Raw genomic sequence first — 24,850 nt, forward strand, 5'->3', positions numbered from 1 at the left:
TGGAGGAGTAATCTAGATTAGCAGCTCCTATTGACACAATTCCCTTCCCCACCTTGTCTATACTATTCTTTGCTATGCCCTGGTGCACTGATATATGCCCTGATATATTTCTCTTTATCAAGCCCACACCTTGTGTCTATAATCACCTATCCTCTCACTATTTCAGTGTCTTTCTACCTACAGCTCCAGAAAACGGTCACATTTTTCACCTTCAAACCCTCCCTTCCCAATTCCACAGCTGCCGCTGTTCACGCCTCACCTCTCCAAAGTAGTCTCTTATTTTTGTCTCCCTTCCTCCCCTGTTTAACTTTCCAACTATCCATTTAAGTTAATGGGCAAAGAGATTTTAGGATGTCACTCACTTATGAGGTCCCATTAGGAACTAGTGCATGGGTGCAACATCATCAAGTGTCCAAGTAGTTAATAAGAATGTGGATTGGGCTTTTACTGCCAATAACCAGATGCTGATCATCAATATCACAAATGGCTGCTCTGATGTATACCTATCCCCTGCATCCTGTGGTGCACAATTCACGATTAAGTTTTTCAGTTTCTTGTTATGTTTCTGCTAATGATGACCCTGGTAATAGTGTCACACTGGAGCAGACACAATGGCATATCTAGCACTTTACACTGGGCCATGGTACTACATCTTGGGGATTGCCAATACTGCTAAATAAGACCTAGGAGGTAGGTGGGCCAAGAAAATGCCTTAATCTGATTTTTCTTCTTTATTGTATGATAATGTTACGATAATTCTATAATTTGCACCTTTTGTCTACAATTCTTAATCCATCACTGATAATTGTACAGATAATATGGATATATCTATCCAGCCTTACTCATCTGTCTAATTTCTCCTTTAAGGTAAATAATTACAGTTTAGAAGAAGTAACTCATGAAGAGGCAGTAGCAATATTGAAGAACACATCGGATGTAGTTTATCTAAAAGTTGGAAAGCCCACTACTATTTACATGACTGACCCTTATGGCCCACCAGATATTACTCACTGTAAGTGCCTTATTGCATATTATTTCATATGTGATATCATGCTTTAAGTGATTATTTTGACTTTTCAAATCTAGACAAATATCAGTTCATCAGCAAAGCTTTTCCAAGGGCTTGGAAGGCTGAAAAATGGAACTGTTAGTTAGATATGATACTGTCATGATATATTATATTTGAAATAACACTTTTTGCAGCACAAGTCCAGAATTAACAAGATAACTGCACCACCAAACTTATTCCAGAATCCTATTGTTGAACTTTAAGCAGGTACACTGTATCTTTTGTAACAATTAATCGGAAAATATTTTTACATCAATGTAATATTTTGAGAGGTCCTGGATTAACAGATGTGGAGAGAGGAGCACTCAGTCCACAGGAAAGGTGCAACACAAGCAGCAGAAGACCTGTCTACATGGACTCACCAAACAAAGAGCCTGAGGAAAATGGACATGACATTTCATAGAATCATAGACTATTAGGGCTGGAAGAGACCTCAGGAGATCATCTAGTCCAATCCCCTGCTCAAAGCCAGGACTATTTGCATTCAATGGACTTGTAATTTATACAGTATTTGCATACAGCATAAAATGATTGTCCTGCTACATAATTGCCCTCCAAATCTATCAGTTACATCCCCACACATCAGCATACTAATGCCCCCCTGCTCCCCATCCATCCACTCCCTTATTTCTATCCATCCTACGCTTCTCCACCCATCAGTGCAGCCGTGCTTCCCCTTGCACTCCGTGCATCCCTTCCTAATGTGCATGTAGTTCTCCCTCCCCAGGACCCCATTCTTTGGGATGGCACCTTGTCACTGAGGCTCCAGGCTCCTCTGCTCAGCTTCCCTTCTCCCAGCAGGCAGGACTGATCCATGCCACTGTGGTGCATCTTTCTGGCCTGCTGCTGATTCCCTGCTTTTGCCAATCAGTCAGTAAATGCTCCCTGCTCTGAGTCTCTCATTGGAGGAGAGAGATGAGCCGGGAGGCAATCTGATTGGCTTGCAAAATAAGGTGAATAGGGAGTCTCAGCAACTGACCCCAGCTCACGCTGGCAAGCTGCCAAAAAGTCAGTTGTCACCAGAGGCCATAAAGCCAGCAAAGGGGTGGAAAGACAAAGGTTCCCAGTAAAAGTCAAAGATTAGGCACATCTGCACTTCTGCATCATTATTCCTCAATTCTGATCTGGCAGGACCATGGTCCTTCCTATTCACAAGGCCTGTAAAAGGATGATAACTGCATTGGTGGTTTTGTAACATGCACATCTATATATTACACTGAACTGGACCTAGACCACCTGTTTATTTAGCAGATGCTACTAATCAACCAACAGTTGGTGATGGTATTTGTTAACTACTAATTTGGGCTGATTTCTTACCGGTGACTAAAAAAGATTCACTAGCACCTTTCTAATTCCTTGAATTATCTGGTCTTCCAAAATAATATTTCAAAAATAGTGAAGCAGCACATGATGTTGAGCAAGATTAGGGAGGCAGTGTTTCCTAATGGATAGAGTACTGGAGTAGGCCTCAGGAGACCTGGTTTTCATTCCCAGCTGTGCTACTGACCTGCTGGGTTACCTTGGGGATGTCACATCACTGCTCTGTACCTCAGTTTCCCCATCTGTAAAATGGGGATAATGATACCGACCTCCTTTGTAAAAATGCTTTGAGAGCTATTGATGAAAAGTGCTATCTAAGAACTAGATATTATTATTAGTGATCAGAAATTCCAGAGGGGGAAAAAGCTTGAAAAGACTTTCAGTAATTGGTGGGTGCATACAAGTTTGTTTGTCTCTTAGCAAGAAATAACCTTTCCCTATAAAAGCATTTAGTCTTAAAATATTTAATATTTCACCATCTAAAGAATGGATTGAAACTATGACTAGAAAGTTTAAACACCTCCGTTTCAAAAGGAAATTAATCATAAGTCAGTGCAAAAGCATGTCTTTGTTTTCCTCCTCAGTATTTCCTTTCCTCTGATTACATGGATTAGAGGTTTGGTCACAGCCATTATTACATATTTCCAGCCATCACCATTACTTTGAGACCCAAAGCAAAATACAATCAAACAGCATAGTACTGTCTTTGTTAATCATTAGCATATATCCTATCTATATCAGCTTTCATTCTTCTTAACAACCTTTCCTGGAATCTAAATTATGATGCAATCTAAATTGGCACTGAAAATTCAGTTTAATGGGATCCCAACTCTTCTATGATCCTTGGAATAATCCCTGCCTCAATTATAATCTATGCTTTGCCTTCAAATGCCCCTTTCAGCTACTTATCTCCTACAACTATCTCCATTCCTTTTTGAATTCATGAACTTATTCATGAAATGCCTTCCTGCTTTCTGTCTCCCAAGCCATCCCCTTCTCATCCAGATCCCTCCTAAAGATCCTCTCGTTCCTTAATCTCCACACAAAGTGAGTGAGTAAAGAAAATGCTAGCCATTCATTCCTTCTCTGCCCTGTTTAGATTTTACACTCTTTCAGGCAGGAACTGTCTGTGTTTTTTGTCTTATACAGCACCAAACACATTATTGGTGCTTAAATGAAAACAATACCATCACAACCAAACCAAATGTGAATGTCACTAACTACAATTACTTATTTTAACCATCAGCTTATTCTCCACCAATGGAAAATCATATACTCACTTCTGGCAACAATGGCACTTTAGAGTACAAGGCGTCTTTGGCTCCTATCTCACCAGGAAGATACTCACCGATTCCAAAGCACATGCTTGTAGAGGACGACTATACCAGGTCAGATATCTTTCTTTATAGATTGCCTTTGGTAATGACTGCAATGCATATTAACAAGGGGGAAGGAACACGAGCTAAAATAAAGAATGGGTTCAACAATATTTAGATAAGTTAGATGTATTCAAGTCAGCAGGGCCTGTTGAAATTCATCCTGGGATACTTAAGGAATTAGCCAAAGCAATCTTGGAACCATTAGCGATCATGTTTGGGAACTCATGGAGGACGGGTGAAGTCCCAGAGGACTGAAGAAGGGAAAATATAGTATCTATCTTTAAAAAGGGGAACTATAGACCAATCAGCCTAACTTTGATACCTGGAAAGATACTGGAACAAATTACTAAACAATCGATTTGTAATTATTTAGAGGCTGTTATAAAGAGGATGGTGACTGATTATTCTCCATGTTCATTGAAGGCAAGACAAGAACTAATTAGCTTAATCTTCAGCAAGGGAGATTTAGGTAGAGATGAGGAAAAACTTTCTAACCATAAGGATAGTTAAGCACTGGAATAATCTTTGAAGGGAAGCTGTGGAATCTCCATCTTTGAAGGTTTTTAAGAACAGGTCAGACAAACACCTGTCAGGGATGGTCTAGGTTTACTTGGCCTGGCCTCAACACAGGGGACTAGACTAGATGACCTCCCAAGGTCCCTTCTGGCTCTATCTTTCTATGATCCTATGGTAAATCACAACAATGGAGTATTTGATGCAATAAATAGACTGAGCTTATTATGTGGAAATGAGACAGCAGAGCTTTACCCATTTAGTTGGTTTTGAAGCAGATGGGGGGAGGGGGAGAGTGCTTTCTTTATATCCCGTATTTCAGCTAAGTGTTGCTGCTGAGACAATTTATATTTCATTCTTATTTGAAGGGTGGTTAGAATATTGCTCACCTTGCCATCCTCTTTAAAGGCTACTACAGAAATGAAATATATGAAATGACTTATCATTATACTGTATAGTATGACAGAATGAAAACTTTACTTGTTTCCTTCAATATTCTTCTATTTTCATAGTTTAATAGCATTTCAGACTAGATGGGACAATTATGACTGAACTGTACACCACACACGCCTCTAATTTCTGTTTGCTTTCATGGTGTGTTTAAGGTCCCTTAAATTTAAGGTTAAATTTAAAGTCCCTTAAATTACATGACTTGTGTGGCAGGTGGATTTGGAGGGCTTCATGACATTTGTTTTTAACAAAGGGTTAAAGTGTGAGAGAAACAGACCTCCTCTCCCTAGCTTGGATAAAGCAACAGCCTCCTGCTCCTCTCTCTTTTCCTTGGCTGAGTGTGCTGAGAACTGCCTGCTTCTTTCAGTCTACTATAGGAGTTTCACCAAAGATGAATTTAACCCAATGAGTTGTTTTCCTACAGGAGTTTCTTCCATCCAATTAGCTGTTTTTAGTTAACAGTTAAAAGATGTATTTCATCAAATTCTGGATTGCATGGATCAATACCATTTACATCATTTCTAAGCTGCCTGTGTATTTAAAGAAAGTGATATGGTAACAAGGAATCCTGTATACCTAGTTCGTGGCAATGCAATATATGGGGCCAAATTCAGCCCTGGTGTAACAGCATCGATTCCAGCATCCTTGTGCCTGGGGAGGGAAGCTGCACATGGGAGGGAATTGAGTAAGGTAAAGAATCCAGAGAGAGAGCAAGTAATGAGTTAGGGAGGCTAGGAAGTGTTGCATCGCAGAAGAGCAGGAACAGAGTTCAACATTCAATGTGATCCCAAGCAGAGAGAGAGAGCGTGTGTGTGTATGCATATGCGTTTATTCATTCCCAGCATGCTCTTATATACAATATAGTAAGCAATTACAATTGCTAATTAATTAATTAAACCCACACAGCCACAGCTGTAACCCATAGGGTAATTATCATCCTACACACCTGTCTGACTTATCATCCTATTTACAATTAGCTGGCCAATGAGAATGAGCCCAAGGCCAGCCCTTCACACACAGTTCCCAACCCAGAAGCCTAAACAATCTCAGCATCTCACATTCTATTCCCACATCTCCCCCCTTTATTCACAATCAAAAGAAGAGGGAAAAGGAAAACAAGATAAAAACATTCGCCAAACATTTCCAACTTATAACAACATAACACCACAATCTATCACAAGCCAAAATTAAAACTTTATAAAACCAACCCATATAACCATGCAATCCTTAACATATAACCCCAACAACACCAAACAAACAAGAACAAAACACAACAAACAAATGATGTAAATTCTGCAGGATTCCCCTCTCTCTGTTGTACCAAAGTATCCCTCAGATGTCAGGCGATCAAACTGACACTGAGGGTGGGGGGGGGCGGTCCTAAAGAAAACACATCAAACCACATAACAACACAACAACAATTCTGGCCAGAAAACAGACAACACAAAACATAACAAAAACACAAAACATAAATCTTAACTCTAAGTAATAATTGCATGGTACACTAAATGCTATACAGTCAACACAGAATTTCTTTCAGGCACAGCAAAGATCATTTTAAACAAGTAACTCATTCACGGAGGATCAAACAGGAAAAGTCCTGACAGAGCTAACAAACAGTTCTCCTCTGGGGGCTCTGGTTCCACGGCGCCTGGGCGCGCCTCGTGAGGCTCCTCCGCATCTGCCTGCCGTCGCTCCGGAGGACGCAGCCAAGGTCGGACCCGCTTCGCCGATATCCAACCACCGAAAAACTCTCTAGCTCCGCTAGCCTGTACTTTGATCTCTCCAGCAGCAAAATAACAAAATTTCAAATCCTTCCTGATTGTGCAGACTGTTGTATTCTGCTGAGACTCAATTAAAGGCAACTCCGCTATCACAGTAACATTCTCTCTGTCGGACGTGATAACACAGTGCACACATTGGCACTGCACTCTATTAACCGGCAACACAAAAAACATTCCGGGCGTTGGGCGGCAGAGCTCAGAAAGGGCCGCCTGCACTCCTGCCTCAACCGCAAGAGTTTAGATTTTCAAACAGCAAAGCAACCAGTGCAGCCGCCACCGCCACCGCGGCTCCTCCTCCTCCTCGCCTCCCCCTCACGGGGGAGCAGCTCGGACATGAGGGGCCGAGGCCGGATCTCCTCCGCCGCCTGCCCTGCTCCGCGATGCATATCACCGTTCTTTCTTCCGCTAATACAGCGGTTCCCAGGTAGCTGCTCACCTCTGAGTTCGGATGTGCCTCCCTTTTCAGACGCCCTGCAGCTTGCCGCTCAACACTGAGCTCAGGTGCGCCCCCCTTTTCGGACGCCCTACGGCTCCCAGCCGCTCGACACTGAGACTCAGGTGCGCCCCCCCCCCTTTTTTTTTTTTTTTTTTTGTGGATGCCCTGCGGCCGCTGCTCAACACTGAGCTCAGGTGCGCCTCCTTTTTTCGGGCGCCCTGCGGCTCCCAGCCGCTCGACACTGAGACTCAGGTGCGCCTCCTTTTTTCAGGCCACCGATACTATTGCCCGCAGCTTCTCCGCCATTTGTTGCATCGCAGAAGAGCAGGAACAGAGTTCAACATTCAATGTGATCCCAAGCAGAGAGAGAGAGCGTGTGTGTGTATGCATATGCGTTTATTCATTCCCAGCATGCTCTTATATACAATATAGTAAGCAATTACAATTGCTAATTAATTAATTAAACCCACACAGCCACAGCTGTAACCCATAGGGTAATTATCATCCTACACATCTGTCTGACTTATCATCCTATTTACAATTAGCTGGCCAATGAGAATGAGCCCAAGGCCAGCACTTCACACACAGTTCCCAACCCAGAAGCCTAAACAATCTCAGCATCTCACATTCTATTCCCACAGGAAGCCACAGAGGGTGCGAGAAAGGAATCGGGAAAGGGGAGAAAAGCCACAGCGTGAGTGAGGAGCTATAGACAGGATGGGGAAGGATTCAGAGAATGCCCCATGCTTTTCTCCATTCCATCTGTCCAGAAGGCTACACTCCATGCTATTGAACGCAGACCTATCCCTGGTGATCTGCTCAATCAACACCTCCATGCTTGATAACTACAACTCGTATCTAAGAGTGAAGTGTCTCACCCTGGAAAAAGGGGCTGGAGTGAGGTGTTTGCAGCAACCTGCATTTTGTACTATTTGAGAAATGCAACAACTGGTACAAAACAAAGCAGTTTGTCTGCTGAGCAGCAAGGGTTGCCATGATCAGAGCACCGCAGTGGTGTTCTCTCTGTACTGGATCCCCAGTGAATAGTGTTCCGTTTAGGTCTGGCACCTAAGCCCTCTTTGATATTGGCAGTAGTAACCTGAGAGCTTGGTTTTCTGCTTGCAACAGTGACCTCCCATGACAAGCAGATTTCATTGGGACCATAAAACTGTCATCCAGTAGGAAGATGCTCATGAGTGTGATAGAACCAATCAAACAAAAATATCTTAATAAATACTACTCAAGCATTTACTCTTACATGCTAGAATGGACGAAGATAATGTTGCCATTTTTAGAATAATGGTAAGCACTCAGATGCTGCTGGGATGGGCAACAGTATGTGAACTTGGATACTGTTGTACAGTGTTCATACTTAGAACTGGTCTGGAAGTTTCTTAATGGAAGTCTTTCATCAGACCCTGGGAGAGTCGCCCTCCCTATCGATGATGCACATCTCAAACTAGCTAAGGCCCTCTGGAGCACACTGGCTTCAATAGCACCCGCGGCTAAGCACATGGAAAAGCACTGTTTCATTCCCATGCTGGGATTTGAGGGGTTTTACTCCCATCCAGCCCAAAATTCCCTAGTTTTAACTGCGGTGAACAACAGATCTCTGCGGGGCAGGTTTAAGTCCTCAAGGATAGGGACTCTAAATGAATGGATCTCATAGGCAGGAAGATTTACACTTCCTGTTCCTTGTAGATGTGAATTGCTAACCAGCTGCTGTCCAAGTAAGATTTTTTTTTAAGTGAACAGCTACATCAAAGTTTGCAGATGAGGTCATCTTTGCAGCTTGGAGCATCCTGATGATTGACCTGTTTGCAACAAGGGACATCAGGAAATGTCATCTGTTCTGCTCTTGAAGAGGGCCTCAGTCCAGGCTCATCGTCCGATGTTTTCCATCTCTGCTGGCAGTCAGCTCTCCTGTACGCCTTTTCCCCGATCCCAGTCATCCCTCAGGTCATCATCAAGGTATATTGGCCCAAGCTCATTCTCATGGCCCCAGCATGGCTGAGACAGTGCTGGCTCTCCGATCTTCTCACACTGTCTATTCAGCCTGACATACCGCTTCTTCCCCATCCCAATTTACTCACTCAGGACCAAGGCCGCACCTTGAATCATGCACTCAGCTCCCTGCATCTCACAACATGGCTGCTGCATGGGTGAATGAGGAGGAAGAGCAGTATTTGGCAGCTGTCCAACAAATCCTCCTTAATGCAAACCCTCCACCAGGATGCCCTAGTCAGCTAAATTGACGCAATTTTCAGTGTGATCATTTGCCCGCAGAATCCAACCAACCCTGGCCTCTATCCAGGATATTTTGGAGTACCTGCTGCACCTTCAGTTGTTGGGGCTTCTGTTTAGTTCATTGAAAGTGTATCTGGTGGTGATATTGGCATTTCATCCCCCTGTTCAGGGAAGATCAATCTTTTCCAATGCCACGGTAGCAAGATTCTTGAAAGGACTCCTTCATCTACATCCTCCGGTCCAAGAACCAGTTCCTCTGTGGGACTGTAACTCAGTGCTAGTGTCCTTAATAGGAACTCCGATCAAGCCCCTGGCATCTTCTCTCTTTCTACTTGTGTCAGAAAACCGCATTCCTGGTAGTGATATCTTCAAGGAGAGTGTGTGAGTTACAGGCTGTAATGGCAGTCTCCTTACATATAGTTCTCCAAAGACAAAGTGACTTTATGACCGTGTCCAAATCTTTTATCTAAAGTGGTTTCTCAGTTTAATTTGAACGAGGTGGTATGTTTACCTGTGTACTTTCCTGAGCTGTTTTCATCTCCAGAAGAGCAGCGTCTCCAGACATTAGATATCAGGCAGTGCCTAGCTGTTTATCTGGATACAACTAAACCTTTTTGTGCTTCACCTCATTTGTTTGTGTAATATGCAGATTGCATGAAGGGTCAAATGGTCTCTTCACAGATGATCTCAAATGGGTAACATCCTGCATTGAGACTGCATATGAAACAGCTTCAGCTACGCCCTCTCAGTGGGGGTCTGAGCTAATTCAATGAGGGTGCAAGCAGAAACCATAATGTTCTTCAGTCACATTCCTGCATTGGACATGTGCAGGGCTACTGCGTGGTTGTCGATACATATGTTCACGAACCATTATGTCATAACCGCGTCTTCCAGGGCTGATGCAAGCTTTGGTAGAGCGGTCCTGCTATCCTTCTTTAGGTACAATCCGAGCCACACCTCTTAGGCGGTTACTGCTTGTGAATCACCTAAGTGGAATACACAGCTGAATCTGCTCAAAGAAGAAGAAACAGTTACTTGCTATAACTGTTGTTCTTCAAGATGTGATGCAGATGTGTATTCCGTGACCCACCTTCCATCCCCTCTGCATCACAGTCTCATTTCTGGGTGTTCCATGAGAAGAAACTGAGGGGGGCACTGTCTCATGTAGCCAGGGGTGGGACTACGGCCAAGAGGCGTGAGTGCCGCCCCTCTACGGGTACTGCTAGTCAAATTTCATTGGGCCTAGTGCACTAGGTGCGCATACACCTAAGTGGAATACATGTCTGCATCAGATCTTGAAGAACCACAGCTACAGTAAGTAACCGTTTCTTTTCTTTCATTTTCTCATTGTCATAATATTTCTGTTGTATATTTTAAATGGTTGGGCATTTAAAGCTGTTTTGATTTGTCCCCCTTTTTGTGGGCTGTCCCAGGTTTTGCTGATGTATACTGTACTTTTGGACAACAAATAGTTTTTCTGTTGATGAAATTTGCATTTAATGGCATGATTGTTAAAATACTTAAATCATAGTGTAATCTTTTCTTCTTAATAAAATATATGGCAGCAAATTAACTTAGCTGCAGTGCAATGTGAATAAAGCAAGAGCAAAGCTCACCTGAGCCACCAGTGTAATGATGTTGAATGTTTTCCTTTCACTGTGCTTTGTTTAGTTTTGTATGGTGGCATGATCCAAAATGGCACCAATTAAGGCACAATTTTATTTTTTACACATATTCTTGTTGGACACTAAATATTAAATAGTGCCAGCAATGGTGACTTTACAGTTCTCTTCCTGCATATTTTGTCCTTTTCGGTATCATTGTCACATTTCAGGCTAGTGGACTATGTGGCCAGAAGTAAATAAGACACATGCCAGTAACTATAACTACCAATGTAATCTTCAGTATTCTGCAGATATGTTGCTCTTTAAAAATGCTTCTATTAAGCTGAAAGAAAAGACACAATCTGGCCCTGATTTTTTTTTTTTGGTCATTAATTACTTCGGGGGAACTGTAAATCACTATTTGCTCTCTAGCAGACATCTGGCTCCCTATTTTTAGAAAATTGAAAGTACATTCTAATAAATTCTGTAGTTCTCAGATGTTCACTTTTCCTGCCTTTAATAAGAGACAGGCAGAAGAGTCCAGAAAAATAAAGAACTCTTGTGTTGTGTTTTACCTTCTTTTTAACTTCTGAAAACCAGTGCATCAAGCTGCTGTGCTGCAGCTGATGTAAAATTCACTTTAACAGTTAACTGTGGCTAGATATTAAAAATTCATGAAAAAAGCCATCTGAGTTATCTGTTTTGCTGTGAAATGCGTGTTTGATTTCTTTTTATATGTAACTTTGTACAATAACATCTTTGTGAAGCAGAGGATGCTGATTTGGGAGCAGGGGGAGAGGGAGCATTGCATTGAAGGCTCCAGGGAATTTTTCTCTTTATTGAGAGTGGCATTGCACAGCCATTTCTTGTTTACTTACATAAGCTACATGACATAATTTATCAAACTGTCTTGTAGAATCAACTTTAATGCTGTTTTAATGCACAGGTTTGATTGCTCATAATTAAAACATTATCACTAAATGTGTAGTATAAAATCTGTCATATAAGCATTTTCTGACAATGTTGTGGTCTTTAGTAGAGCACAAAAATAAAGCAGGAAAAAAGACTTGCGGATTTCAATAATGAGAATCTGCAAACTGTTCCTCAGGGATCTTTAATGAGTTGACAGGTTTTTGTATATTGCCATTCCTAATGTCTGATTTGTGTCCATTTATCCTTTTCCTTAGAGACTGTCCAGTTTGGCCGATGTACATAGCAGAGGGGCATTGCTGGCATATGATGGCATATATTACATTGGTGGATGTGCAGGTGAATGAACCGGTGATGGTGTGGCTGATCTGGTTAGGTCCTGTGATGGTGTTGCTGGTGTAGTTATGTGGGCAGAGTTGGCATCGAGGTTTGCAAGCAGTGGAAATTTCCAGAGGCAGGTGTATATATAAGCAAGCAAGAAGCAAGTTAGAGATAATGAGGTTAGATCAATCAGGGAGGATGAGGCCCTGTTCCAGCAGCTGAGGTGTGAAAACCAAGGGAGGAGAAACTGGTTCTGTAATTAGCAAGCCATTCACAGTCTTTGTTTAGTCCTGAGCTGATGGTGTTAAATTTGCAGATGAACTGGAGCTCAGCAGTTTCTCTTTGAAGTCTGGTCCTAAAGTTTTTTTGCTGTAGGATGGCCAACTCTGCCCACATATCTACACCAGCAACACCATCACAGGACCTAACCAGATCAGCCACACCATCACCGGTTCATTCACCTGCACGTCCACCAATGTAATATATGCCATCATATGCCAGCAATGCCCCTCTGCTATGTACATCGGCCAAACTGGACAGTCTCTAAGGAAAAGGATAAATGGACACAAATCAGACATTAGGAATGGCAATATACAAAAACCTGCAGGAGAACACTTCAACCTCCCTGGCCACACAATAGCAGATTTTAAGGTGGCCATCCTACAGCAAAAAAACTTTAGGACCAGACTTCAAAGAGAAACTGCTGAGCTCCAGTTCATCTGCAAATTTGACACCATCAGCTCAGGACTAAACAAAGACTGTGAATGGCTTGCCAATTACAGAACCAGTTTCTCCTCCCTTGGTTTTCACACCTCAGCTGCTGGAACAGGGCCTCATCCTCCCTGATTGATCTAACCTCATTATCTCTAACTTGCTTCTTGCTTGCTTATATATACACCTGCCCCTGGAAATTTCCACTGCTTGCATCTGAAGAAGTGGGTATTCACCCACGAAAGCTCATGCTGCAAAACGTCTGTTAGTCTATAAGGTGCCACAGGATTCTTTGCTGCTTCTATGTATCCGTCTAAATATAGGTGGAGCTGGTAGCACTGCTTATTATTAAGGTTGCCTGACACTTCCAGTTATAAAACCAGATTATAAATTTATTCTGACTGAGCCAAACTTTAACTGCTTGGGTAGAAATTTTCCATGCTAGGTTTCTGCCTCTGGCTGATTTTTTTGTTTGTTTTGTTTGTTTCTGAGAATGGGGCTAAGGTGAAATGTATCATTTTGCCCATGTTAAAAATGTTATGGTAACTTTTTCTTTGAAAAGACTAGTGCTCCCATCCTTTGGACTACAAGGACTTGAAATTTGGCATGAGGGTGGCTTTTGTTTCAGGGATATGCCTCTTGTCATTCCTGTGAAAATCCACCTAAATTTGGCCTTTGAATTGCAATTTGCACATGCTCGGGAGAGACTCGTTCAGTTTTAGCAGTTATAGTACCTGAATAATCTGCCCTTACTGAGCATGCTCATGCCTCTCGCGGCTCCCAGTACTGACCTGCCTGCACATGCACCATCCCCACAGAGTGAATGAGCATCCTCAGTCCCAGAGTTATGGGGTGAAGCTGAACTTTCCCTATAATTTTTGCTGCTCAGCTGCTCCCCATCTAGGTGGAACCAGACACTGGAAATGAGACCAGGAAGCCTACGACTAGCTGGGCAAGGAGACTGAGGCTAGGACAAGGAGCCAGGAGTGGGGAAGAGACAGGACAGGGCCAGGGCAGAAGGGATCAAGCTTGGTGGATACTGCCTGAAATCTGTGCCCTATAGACATACTTCCCTCCAGAGTCTGGAATGGAACCATGATTCCTGAGTCTCACCATTCCTCTGCTTTTAGCAGATAGCTGTGAAACCTACTAGAAAAGTGTGTGCCCCCTCTAGTGCTGGTCCACATAGAGGATGACAACTAGTACTACTGTCGCTATTAGTTAACTTGCTAACTCAAGTGACTGAGCTTTGTGCAGTGAAGCTAAAGATTCCAACCCTGCTAATGGCCCAGGTGGGTGTTAATGTGATGCCACATGATGACATTTGTTTTTTTAAATTTTCTTTTTAAATACCTCAGAAAATACACACAAACACTGTGTTAAAATAATATTATTAAGGCTGCCAAATCAAGCACTGAAAAGATAGGAAATGCCAGAATTAAGGTTGCCTTTGCAACCAAAAAATGACAGCTCATATTTCTTAACAGTATCTTAGAAATCAGTTTTTTAAATGAAGCATGAAGTTATTATATAACCATTTTACAGGATTTCATATTTTTGAAGCTCAAGAATGATCTTAAACTAGTGAATTGTTTCTATGTCCTGGGATTTAATTTGCCAAATCCAATTTTTTTCAATTCATAATTGTTAAACATGAATTACCCCCTCTTTCCTTATTAAAATGGACATTGTTATTTTCAAGGAGTCAAACCCTCAGTCAGTGTTCCAAAATAATCTACATTGTATTAAAAATTTAAGCCAAGATTTTCACAAATGGCTGCCTTTATATATCTGATTTTTCATATGTTAGAATTTTACGGTTTCCACTGAGTTCAAGGGAAGCTGCTGGATGTTCAGTTCTTCTGACAAAATCAGGCTTTAGAACTTTTGGCTCATATTTTGAATGTCTTAACATAACAAGTTTATGGAGGGGATGGTATGACGACATTGCCTACAATGGCATGTAGCTGATCTGTGACTGTTAGCAGCAAATATCTCCAATGGCTGGTGATGGGACACTAGATGGGGAGGCGCTGAGTTACTACTGAGAATTCTTTCCCAGGTGTCTGGCTGTTGGGTCTTGCTCAGATGCTCAGGGTCTAGCTGATCTCCATATTTGGGGTCAGGAAAGAATTCCCCCCCCCCGGTCAGACCGGCAAGACACTGAGGGTTTTTCACCTTTCTCTGCAGCATGGGGCACTGGGCACTTGCAGGTTTAAATTAGTGCAAATGATGGATTCTCTGTAACTTGGAGTCTTTACATCATTATTTGAGGACTTCACCCCTAACCTCTGGCTGAGTTACTGTATTACAGGAGGTAGGTGAGGTTCTGTGGCCTGCAATGTGCAGGAGGTAAGATTATCCAATAAGTTCTTGGAATGTATTGGAGACCATTTTTTTATTTCAGAAGGTGGAGACAACTACTAGGGGAGAGTTGTTCTAGATTTGATTTTGACAAATAGGGAGGAATTGGTTGAAAATTTGAAAGCGGAAGGCAGCTTGAGTGAAAGTGATTACAAAATGATTGAGTTCATGCTTCTAAAAAATGGTAGGAGGTAGAACAGCAAAACAAAGACAATGGATTTCAAGAATGCAGACTTTAGCTACCTCAGGGAGTTGGTAGGTAAGATCCCATGGGGAGCAAGTCTAAAGGGAAAAACAATGGAAGACAGTTGGCAATTTTTCAAAGAGACATTTTTAAGGGCACAAGAGCAAACTATCTCACTGCGTAGGAAAGATAGGAAGTATAGCAAGAGACCATCCTGGCTTAACCAGGAGATCTTCAGTGATCTAAAAATCAAAAAAGAGTCCTACAAAAAGTGGAAACTAAGTAAAATTACAAAGGATGAATATAAACAAAAAACGCAAGCAAGTAGGGACAAAATTAGAAAGGCCAAGGCACAAAACGAGATCAAACTAGCTAGAGACATAGAAGGTAACAAGAAAACATTCTACAACTACATTAGAGGCAAGAGAAAGACCAAGGACAGGGTAGGCCTGTTACTCAATGGGGGAGGGGGAAATAATAACAGAAAATGTGGAAATGACAGAGGTGCTTAATGACTTCTTTGTTTCGGTTTTCACCAAGAAGGTTGGTGGTGATTGAACGTCTAACATAGTGAACACCAGTGAAAATGAGGTAGTATCCGAAGAGGCTAAAATAGGGAAAGAAAAAGTTAAAAATTGGTTGGACAAATTAGATGGCTTCAAGTCCCCAGGGCCTTATGAAATGCATCCCAGAATACTCAAGGAGCTGACTGAGGAGATATCTGAGCCATTATTGATTATTTTTGAAAAGTCATGGAAGATGGGAGAGATTCCAGAAGACTGGAAAAGGGCAAATATAGTGCCAATCTATAAAAAGAGGAATAAGGACAACCCAGGGAATTACAGACCAGTCAGTTTAACTTCTGTACCCGGAAGGATAATGGAGCAAATAATTAAGCAATCAGTTTGCAAACATCTAGAAGATAATAAGGTAATAAGTCAGCATGGATTTTTCAAGAACAAATTGTTTCAAACCAACATGATAGCTTACTTTGACAGGGTAACAAGCCTCGTGGATGGGGGGAAGCGGTAGATGTGGTATATCTTGACTTTAGTAAAGCTTTTGATACTTCCTCACATGACCGTCTCATAAACAAACTAGGGAAATGCAGCCCAGATGAAGCTACTATAAGGTGGTTGGAAAACTTTTCCCAGAGAGTAGTTTTCAGTGGTTCACAATCATGCTGGAAGGGAATAACCGGTGGGGTCCCATGGGGATCAGTTCTGGATCCGGTTCTGTTCAATATCTTCATCAATGATTTAGATAATGGAATTCAGAGTACACTTATAAAGTTTGCAGATGATACCAAGCTGGGAGTGGTTGCACATGCTTTGGAGGGTAGGATTATAAATGATCTGGACAAACTGGAGAAATGTTCTGAAGTAAATAGGATGAAGTTTAATAAGGAAAAATGCAAAGTACTCCATTTAGGAAGGAATAATCAGTTGCACACATACAAAATCGGAAATGACTGCCTTGTTCCCATTATGGAGCCCATTGAGACTGTTTGTCAAACACCAGCTACCCCACTGCCTACCTGCAAGAGGGTGAATAAAAAATATTGTATCCCTGCCAGAGAATCAGAGTTTCTGTTTTCTGACCCAGCTCTGAATTTCCTAGTAGTGGAGGCCATTAATGAACAAAAGAGACAAAATAGCTCAAAGTCAACCTTGGACAGTAAGGACCACAAGAGACTAGATGTTTTTGGTCCCCAACCTTATTCTTAAACCACACTTTGGTTCAGAATAGCAAATCACGCTCATGGCCAAATACCACTATTTGAATTACAACAAATTAAATTTGTTTCTTGATCACTTACAAGAGGAAGACTGTGATGAATTTAAAGCCATTGCACGTTGCTCCAGGCCTCCTTGGATGTTGCAGATATGGCATCATGGTCCATATCCACTACAGTGGTCATGAGAAGAGCTTCTTGGCTGCAGCTGTTGGGCTTCCCAAGAAAGGTCCAGAGTACCTTTGAAGACTTCCCCTCTGAAGATTGCAAGCTCTTTGCGGACTTGACAGGTACATCTCTCCAAACGTTAAGATGTCGTTAATGTTAAAGGTTCTCAACAAGATCAAACAAGATCGGGACAGGGTCCTATTGATTGCATCAACATGGCTAAGACCGGTTTGGTATCCCTATATAATCAGACTCTTTTCACCCTCCATGGCAGTTTCTGTTCATTCCTCGCCTAATGACTCAGGATGCCAGTCAAACACTTCACCCCAGCCTTTAGATTCTGAGGCTTCAAGCATGGTTTCTTGATGGTTCTCGGAAGTAGAGGTGTCTTATTCAGGAGAGGTACAACACATAGTATTAGATGGTAGAAAAGACTCCACAAGAAATACTTACCTCCAGAAATAGAAAAGCTATTATCTTTGGTGCAACAGTCGTCAGATTTCGCTGACTCACTCTCTTCTTCCCAGAATATTGGATTACCTGTTGGAACTGAAAACATTGGGTCTTTCTGTGAATTGCATTAGGGTACACTTAGCAGCAATAACAGCTTTTCACACAGCCAGAATGGATTTTTCGCTGTTTGCTTACTCAACTACAACAAGATTTCTAAGACGTTTGTCAAATCTCTGCCCAAAAATCAGAGATCTCATTCCTAGCTGGGACCTCAACTTAGTCTTTAATTGCTTTTGAGCTACTAACTATGTTTTCTTTATTAGATTTATCTATGAAGTCAGCCTTCCTTGTAGCTATCACTTCTGCCCAAAGGGTTGGAGAATTGGGGGCTTTAATGGCAGACCCCCTCCCAATTACAGTATTCACCAGAGAGAAAGTGTCACTATGGGTCCATGCAAGATATTTACCTAAGTTATCCTCAGAATTTCTTATTAATCAAACCATTTATCTTTCATTTTTCCCCTCAAAACCACACCCACCTACTAAAGAAGCCATATTCCATACCCTAATTGTCAGGAGGACATTAGCCCTTTATCTAGAGAGGCCCAAACCATTTAGAAGATCTCCTAGATTATTGGAATCTTATGTAGACAGAAACAAGTGTTCAGGTGTTTCAAAACAGAGGTTATCAAAGTGGATCTCCAGATGTATTAGGATCTGTTACAACCAAACTCATGCTCAACCCCCTTCCAGGGTGATAGCACATTACAAAAGAGCAGTATCTACTTCTATAGCCTTACTGAAAGATGTACCAACTGCAGACCTCTTGAAAGTAGCAACTTGGTCCTCTGTTCATAAGTTTTCCAATCATTATGCATTGGAGCCTGTGGCTAGATCAGATGCTTCTGTAGGCAGTGCAGTTCTCTCTTCTGTTTTGGACTCTATTCTGAACCTCCCACTCCCTTAGGGGGGTACAACTCGGGAGTCACCTGAGGGGAAGCTCCCACCGGGACATATTTCAAAGAAGAAGGAGAGGTTACTCACCTTGTGCAGTAACTGGAGTTCTTCAAGATGTGTCCCCCTCTGTGCGCTCCACTATCCACCCTCCTTCTACTCTGCTTCAGAGTCTGCCTTGTGTAACTTTGTGATGGAGATGGAACTGAGGGCAGTTCACCCACACAGACCCATATAGTCTTGGTGCAGGTCACAAGGATATGTGGAGTGCATGTGCAGGCCCAACAGGCACCACTACCAAAATACTTTGATCAAAGGTGCAGGATGCAGGAGCACCTGAAATGGAGCACCCACAGGGAAACACGCCTCAAAGAACCCCAATTAATACACAAGGTGAGTAACCTCTCCTTAACATAAATGGCAGTTCTGTCCACACTGAGAGGAAAATGCATGCCATAATGTTTGGTTTTTGCTTTCCTCATGTAGTTTATTCAGTAGTATAAAAATTGTGCTGTATTTGTGTTAATCACGATCAAGTGTACATTCATCTTGTATGTTTTGCTAATGCTTGTGAATAAGTCATGGCACATGCTTAAACTCATTTTATGAAAATGCTTCATAAGGCTTTGTTTTTAATCTGCCTCTCTATTTATTTATTTATTTTTATTCTCGGGGAACAATTAAACTCTCCTTGACTTTATTTTACAGAGTGGCACATTGTAAACTATTTCTAAAAAGCCATCTTATTGTATGTTCCCTTACCTACATCCTACAACAGATGACAGCCTGTCTCCCTGTCATAGGATTGGAGAAGAAGGGTCTATGACATTAAATTAACAGTGGCTGACTAACCCTTGTGAAATAGTACTCCATTATTCTCTCCAGTGAAAGGGGCGAGAGATGCTAACAAATGCTTAACTGTGTTAGGAGAACCGTTCAGTGTAGGTGTAAGTAGTCTCCTTAATTCTCCTAATATTACTTTTTTCTTCATGTAGCCATATATTATAAGTGTCACAGGAAAGATGTTGGATCAGGAGATAAGATAAGAGAATGTCTGTCACAGGAAATGGTTCATAATATGCAAAGTTTGAGAGCTACTGGCCTAGATGAAGAAGACATCAGGACAGGGGTAATCCGTTATTTTTTGTCAAGATCCAGATTTCTTGGTCAAGGTACAGTCAAGGTCCAGACTCCAGAGAAAATAATTAAAAAAAAACAGTAATGATCATAATACAAAGATTTTGGGGACTGTTCAAAGGCACCTGGTGGTCCAGATTTGGCCTGCAATCCACCTGTTGAGTACCCCTGCATTAGAATGTCATCATCTGTTTGTTTATCTGCACAGTGACATATTTTAATGTATCTAGTTTGCATTATAGACCCCTAATTTATCCTAAGTTTAATGTTCTGTTTTTAACTCTTAATTTTTATTTACTTGGAAAATGTTGGTGTAAATAGAAGTTTAGACTGGCACATTCAGAACCCTGACCCCTTAGTATTACCGGTACTTTTCTTCTAAGTTCTTGCACTAGTCCTTTCAAAGCTAATGTTGTCATGCATCTTGAGCTTGATCTCAATAGCCACTTCAACCCAGGCTCCTGGTAACTTCAAGGGGTTATCTAATTGTGGTTATGATAGTTTCAGGTCAGTTAAGAGAGGACATTACAATGAATTAACCGATGTCCTGATTTATGCTTTCAGTAGGGTGGACAAGAATTGAAGGGGTAAGGAAACGGGACTCCCCTTCTGCCTCTAAAAGTTGTGTCTACAAGTCAGGATTATTGGTGAACTATTGTGGGCCTACTCACAGTGTCACCGTCTGTAAATAAATAAAGGACTTAATATTCCAGTGCTGTGAACTGAGCACTTTTAATAGTGTTATATTTATTTGAAAAGGTGCATTAAAGCAAATTCCAGTTTTCTGCTATGCTGCCATTCCAATGGAACTTAGGAGAGTTTGTCAGAGTGAAGAATACTAATATTTTAAATTGCTTGGTTTACAAGATGTGACTCATTTCTATAGGGCTGTATGGGAGTGACTGTGCATTCAGATGTCTGGTGATGAGAGTAATTTAAATGTCTAGGACTTTCACTGAATGTTTATCTTTACTGTGCTTTACTGTAATGGTTTGTTACTATTGAGTAACATAGCATTCACCACACCTCTCCTTCTCTGCATGGCATGATGTTTGACCCAAAGAAGGAAGTGATGGTCACCTACTTTTATGATTTCAGTGTAATTAGAGTATTTACAATGTATTCACAAGACTTGTGTATGTTTGTTTCTTTTACATGTTACATTTAAACTTATCTCTGGCTGGAAGGTCAGGCATAAAGTTATTTCTGGAAATAAAAATCATTAATACTATACATATATATTCCAGTCAGGTGTCCAGAAACAGTAGCACTCCTACTTCATCTATTACTTGAAGTGAAGATGAAAATTTGCAAGTTCTCAGTTGTTTTATTCAGTCACCAACTTGATCACGGCTATGTTGGTATTTTAAGTCACAGGGAACTCTGGTTTGTTTTCACCTTTCTCTTCCAGAAGCAAAATCCCTTAAAAATCAATATTACACATTGTATGAATTGGATATTTGTGCTTTTTTAGAATACATTGCCCTGCAAAAAAAAGCAGTTTTGAAGGAATGAAAGGCTGTATGATCTAAAATGACACCATAATAGCAGATGTGGTATCTCTTATTACTATTTCAGACAGTAATTAAGTTAGTAGGTGAATTAAAATACCATCCACAAAACTTTTTGTGAAACATATAGAGCATAAAAACTCTTTGTTTTCTTAAGAAAATTTCTAAAGGAATAAAACAGGGATTCTCAATCTGGGGATCATCACAAGATTATTTTATGGGGGGTTGCGAGCTGTCAGCCTCCACCCCCAAACCCCGCTTTGCCTCCAGCATTTATAATAATGTTAAATACAAAAAAAGTGTTTTTAATTTATAAGGGGGGGTCGCACTCATAGGCTTCCTGTGTGAAAGGGGTCACCAATACAAAAGTTTGAGAAACACTGGGATAGAATAAATGTTTGATCATTTTCATAACTGCTGAATTTGCTATTTAAGTATTTTATCTCCTTCAATTTTAAATTGCCATTGTAAATTTTTCATTGGGCTAAACTTGGCATAAGAGTACTCAACTCAAATGCGGATTAGTTTAGAAAATAATTGTTCATATTGGGTAAGCCAAATATTTGAAATAAGAAAATAGCAAATCCCTGAAAACAAAGGGGAAAATGGAATTCTGTTCTGTGTAAATTGCCATGTGATATAACTACTATGTAGACAGCTCAGCAAATGGGACTTTATAACAGAGCATACACCGTTGTCATGTACCTATGCTAAATAATGGCAACAGAATCATGCCGAAGAACTGAACTGAAAACTTCATTAGCAAGTATTTGAGTCTGCAGGGTCTGTTGATGCCTTCAAGAGATTTCTTTAAGAAGTTTCACTATTCAATTTTAGGGCTCCCATACTTTACTCTGTATAGGTTAGGTATTAATGTTCCATACAGTGGGTCTGCTGGCGGAACCTGGGATAAAAGCATTGAGTAGTTTGTTGTATTCTCAAAGTCTGGGTTTAGTATACAAGCCTCCTCCAATCACCATTCTGTCAGCAGGCCAATGGCTGAGTAGTGGAGCCTACAAAATGGAGCAGGGAGAAGAGCCAAGACACGTGTGGATGCACTGAATCAGTGCATTTTCTGAGAGTCCTTTGCTAGCAACCTTGGCTGGCAGATTTCCCATAGGAGCAATGGACGTATTGCCCTCCCCCAAGTGTGAATGCTTCCATTAGGGAAGCTGCCCCTCTGGGCAGCTTTCATACCCTGTGCCTACATAGTTGGACCATGTACATAGGAAAATTCATCACTGTTCTGAGACTTAGTAGTTGCAGGATCAGGCTCTCGATGACATACTAACTTCAAAGGATGTTGTCATTAATTTAGAATATCAGTGGTTTTGACAGTTCAAGCCACGCTGTTGTTGAGTCTGAACACAGTACACATAGCTCTTCACAATAATTGTATACATTGCTTAACAGCACATTATGATGTGTGTGTCTGTATGTGTCAAAGGTGACCTGTGTTGACACATCTTGTCCATAATTCCATCTGGAAGCTCTGACCTTCTGAAGTCCATGGGTGTGGTGTTTTCACACACAAATTGTGCCTCATCTGTAAATTTAAGCAAAAGAAGATAAGTATATTTTGCTGAATAATACACTTGGGCCCACACACTTTCTTCGATCATAGTGGGTATGGATGCAACACTTTATTGATGAGTGACAGAAAGTTGTGTGTGTGTGTTATTTTTTGATATGTATAAAGAACAGATCCATTGGGAAAATACATCAGTGAGCTTGAGAAGGTAAGACATGACCCTTTCAGTCAGATCCACAGACAATGAGAAAACGTTATGGCACAAGTATATTACCTTCATCCTATTATACAACAGTCTTGTATGCAACAGCACTGTTTAATCAAGTTCTAATTTCTGACTTAACAGCACGTTGTATTGACCAAAAGTTCTGCTGAAAATTTGATAGATTTTCATTGCATGCTTTTATATTCTGATTGTTGCATAATCTGTTTCTTCTTGCACATTACTACACATCTAATTTTTCACTCTTGTCTCTGTATCACCAGGCCTCCTGAACCTGTTTACAGCACTGTGAACAAACTGTGTGATAAACCACCTTCTCCTAGGCACTATTCCCCTGTCGAGTGTGACAAAAGCTTCCTTCTTACAGCTCCCTATCCCCACTACCACATAGGCCTGCTCCCTGACTCTGAGATCACAAGGTACTGCATGTGTTTCTACCTCACTTCCTTTACTGGATTGCATGAGCATCACTAAAATTGTTTAGTAATCTCCACCTCACTGGAAAGCTCCCTCTTCTAAGGCTTGCACTTGTCTTTAACCTGGCTTCCACTCTGCAACATTGTACGGTGGGAGATGTATGCTACCTCAATATAATGTTGGTAGTCAAGAGCTGAGGGGGAATACAGGCAATGTTTGTATCCCTAGGAATGATGCTTTAAGTGTTTCACGTGTTATGGATCACATGCTATAGCCTAACCTAGCGTTTTTTTACTTCAGAGCGGAAAAGTGACCAAGACTTCACCGTTAGTTGTAAGAGTTAGGGTTGATGCCATACATTTATTTCCGCTCTGCTTGTGTGTATTTTGATTTGAGAGGTAACAAAGACTAATTGCCCCTCCAAGCCAAATACAGGCTGAATTTCAGCATCTGAAATGTTGTATTCCTTCCGATGGCTATGTTCTGACAGGAGAGTTTGCCAAACTCAAAATGATGAAAATGAACATAATGAATATAAATTGTGTTTAATGTTGCCTGGAATTTATGATAGATATTTAATCAGGGAAAACTTATTCAGGCCAAATTCCTCTTTATAAGTACTCTTCAAAACTGTATCCAGGCATAACTTAGTTACTATAGGAAAACAAAACAGTGGCTTAGGGGGGAAAAAGAGATTTAGGCTTAAATTTTCAAAAGTGACTAATGTTTTCTAGATGCCTTAGTTTTTTGGGTGCCCAACCTGAGACATCTTAAAGGAGCCTGATCCTCAGAAGGTGCTTGGACATCCATCCTCTGAAAATCACGGCCTCTTTATGGTGTCACAGATTGGGCAGCCAAATATCGAGACACTCAAATTCGCAAGTCCCTTCTGTAGGCCGTAATCATTGGTTCAAAGAGATTTTTAGAAGTCTGTGTTGCAAATGTAAAATAACAGAACATGTCTAGTACCTGGTCTAAAAGTTACTAACCTTAAATCCACTGGTAACAAAGATCAATCTTTGTAGCAAAGAGATTAAGTATGTGTTCTTTATGGTTTCTAAAGATGAACACAATGCTTTCAGCACAGTGGCTTTTAAACAAAGTCTCTTGTAAATCAAACCATGTGAAAGTGTTTTTTTTTCTGAATTTAAGTGTTAATCTGGTTAGTCAATGAGTAGGGACATTCTCCATAAAACCAATTTAAAGAAAATTTTGCTACTTTGTAATAAACTATTAATTTAGAAAGTGTGTGTGCAGTGACTATACGTAGTAATATGCTATAGTTATAGTTCCAGAATGAACTCTGGAATCTTAGGTATTCCCAGGATCTATATTACCTTCAAATGTATCCTTCCTTCCTTCAAATCTCTCTTCAACTCCTACTGTTGCTATAAGAAATCAGCCAAGCA

The 24,850-nt window shown here is 41.1% G+C and overlaps 1 protein-coding gene across 11 annotated transcripts in view; it reads left to right on the forward strand.

Annotated features, from left to right (window-relative positions):
• DLG2 (discs large MAGUK scaffold protein 2) overlaps positions 1-24,850 on the forward strand; it is a 1,465,131-nt gene that overhangs the window by 1,085,496 nt on the left and 354,785 nt on the right. For 8 of the 11 annotated variants that reach the window (XM_045020521.1, XM_045020529.1, XM_045020530.1 and 5 more), the window contains 3 exons: positions 868-1,012; positions 3,636-3,777; positions 23,288-23,443. In XM_045020521.1, the coding sequence (XP_044876456.1) occupies positions 868-1,012; positions 3,636-3,777; positions 23,288-23,443 (443 nt within the window). The remainder of the gene's footprint in view (positions 1-867; positions 1,013-3,635; positions 3,778-23,287; positions 23,444-24,850) is intronic. The other 3 variants (XM_045020548.1, XM_045020581.1, XM_045020591.1) reach the window with 1 other exon arrangement.

This window comes from Mauremys mutica, chromosome 1 (assembly GCF_020497125.1).
Source record: "Mauremys mutica isolate MM-2020 ecotype Southern chromosome 1, ASM2049712v1, whole genome shotgun sequence".
In the NCBI taxonomy this organism is placed as follows: domain Eukaryota; kingdom Metazoa; phylum Chordata; order Testudines; family Geoemydidae; genus Mauremys; species Mauremys mutica.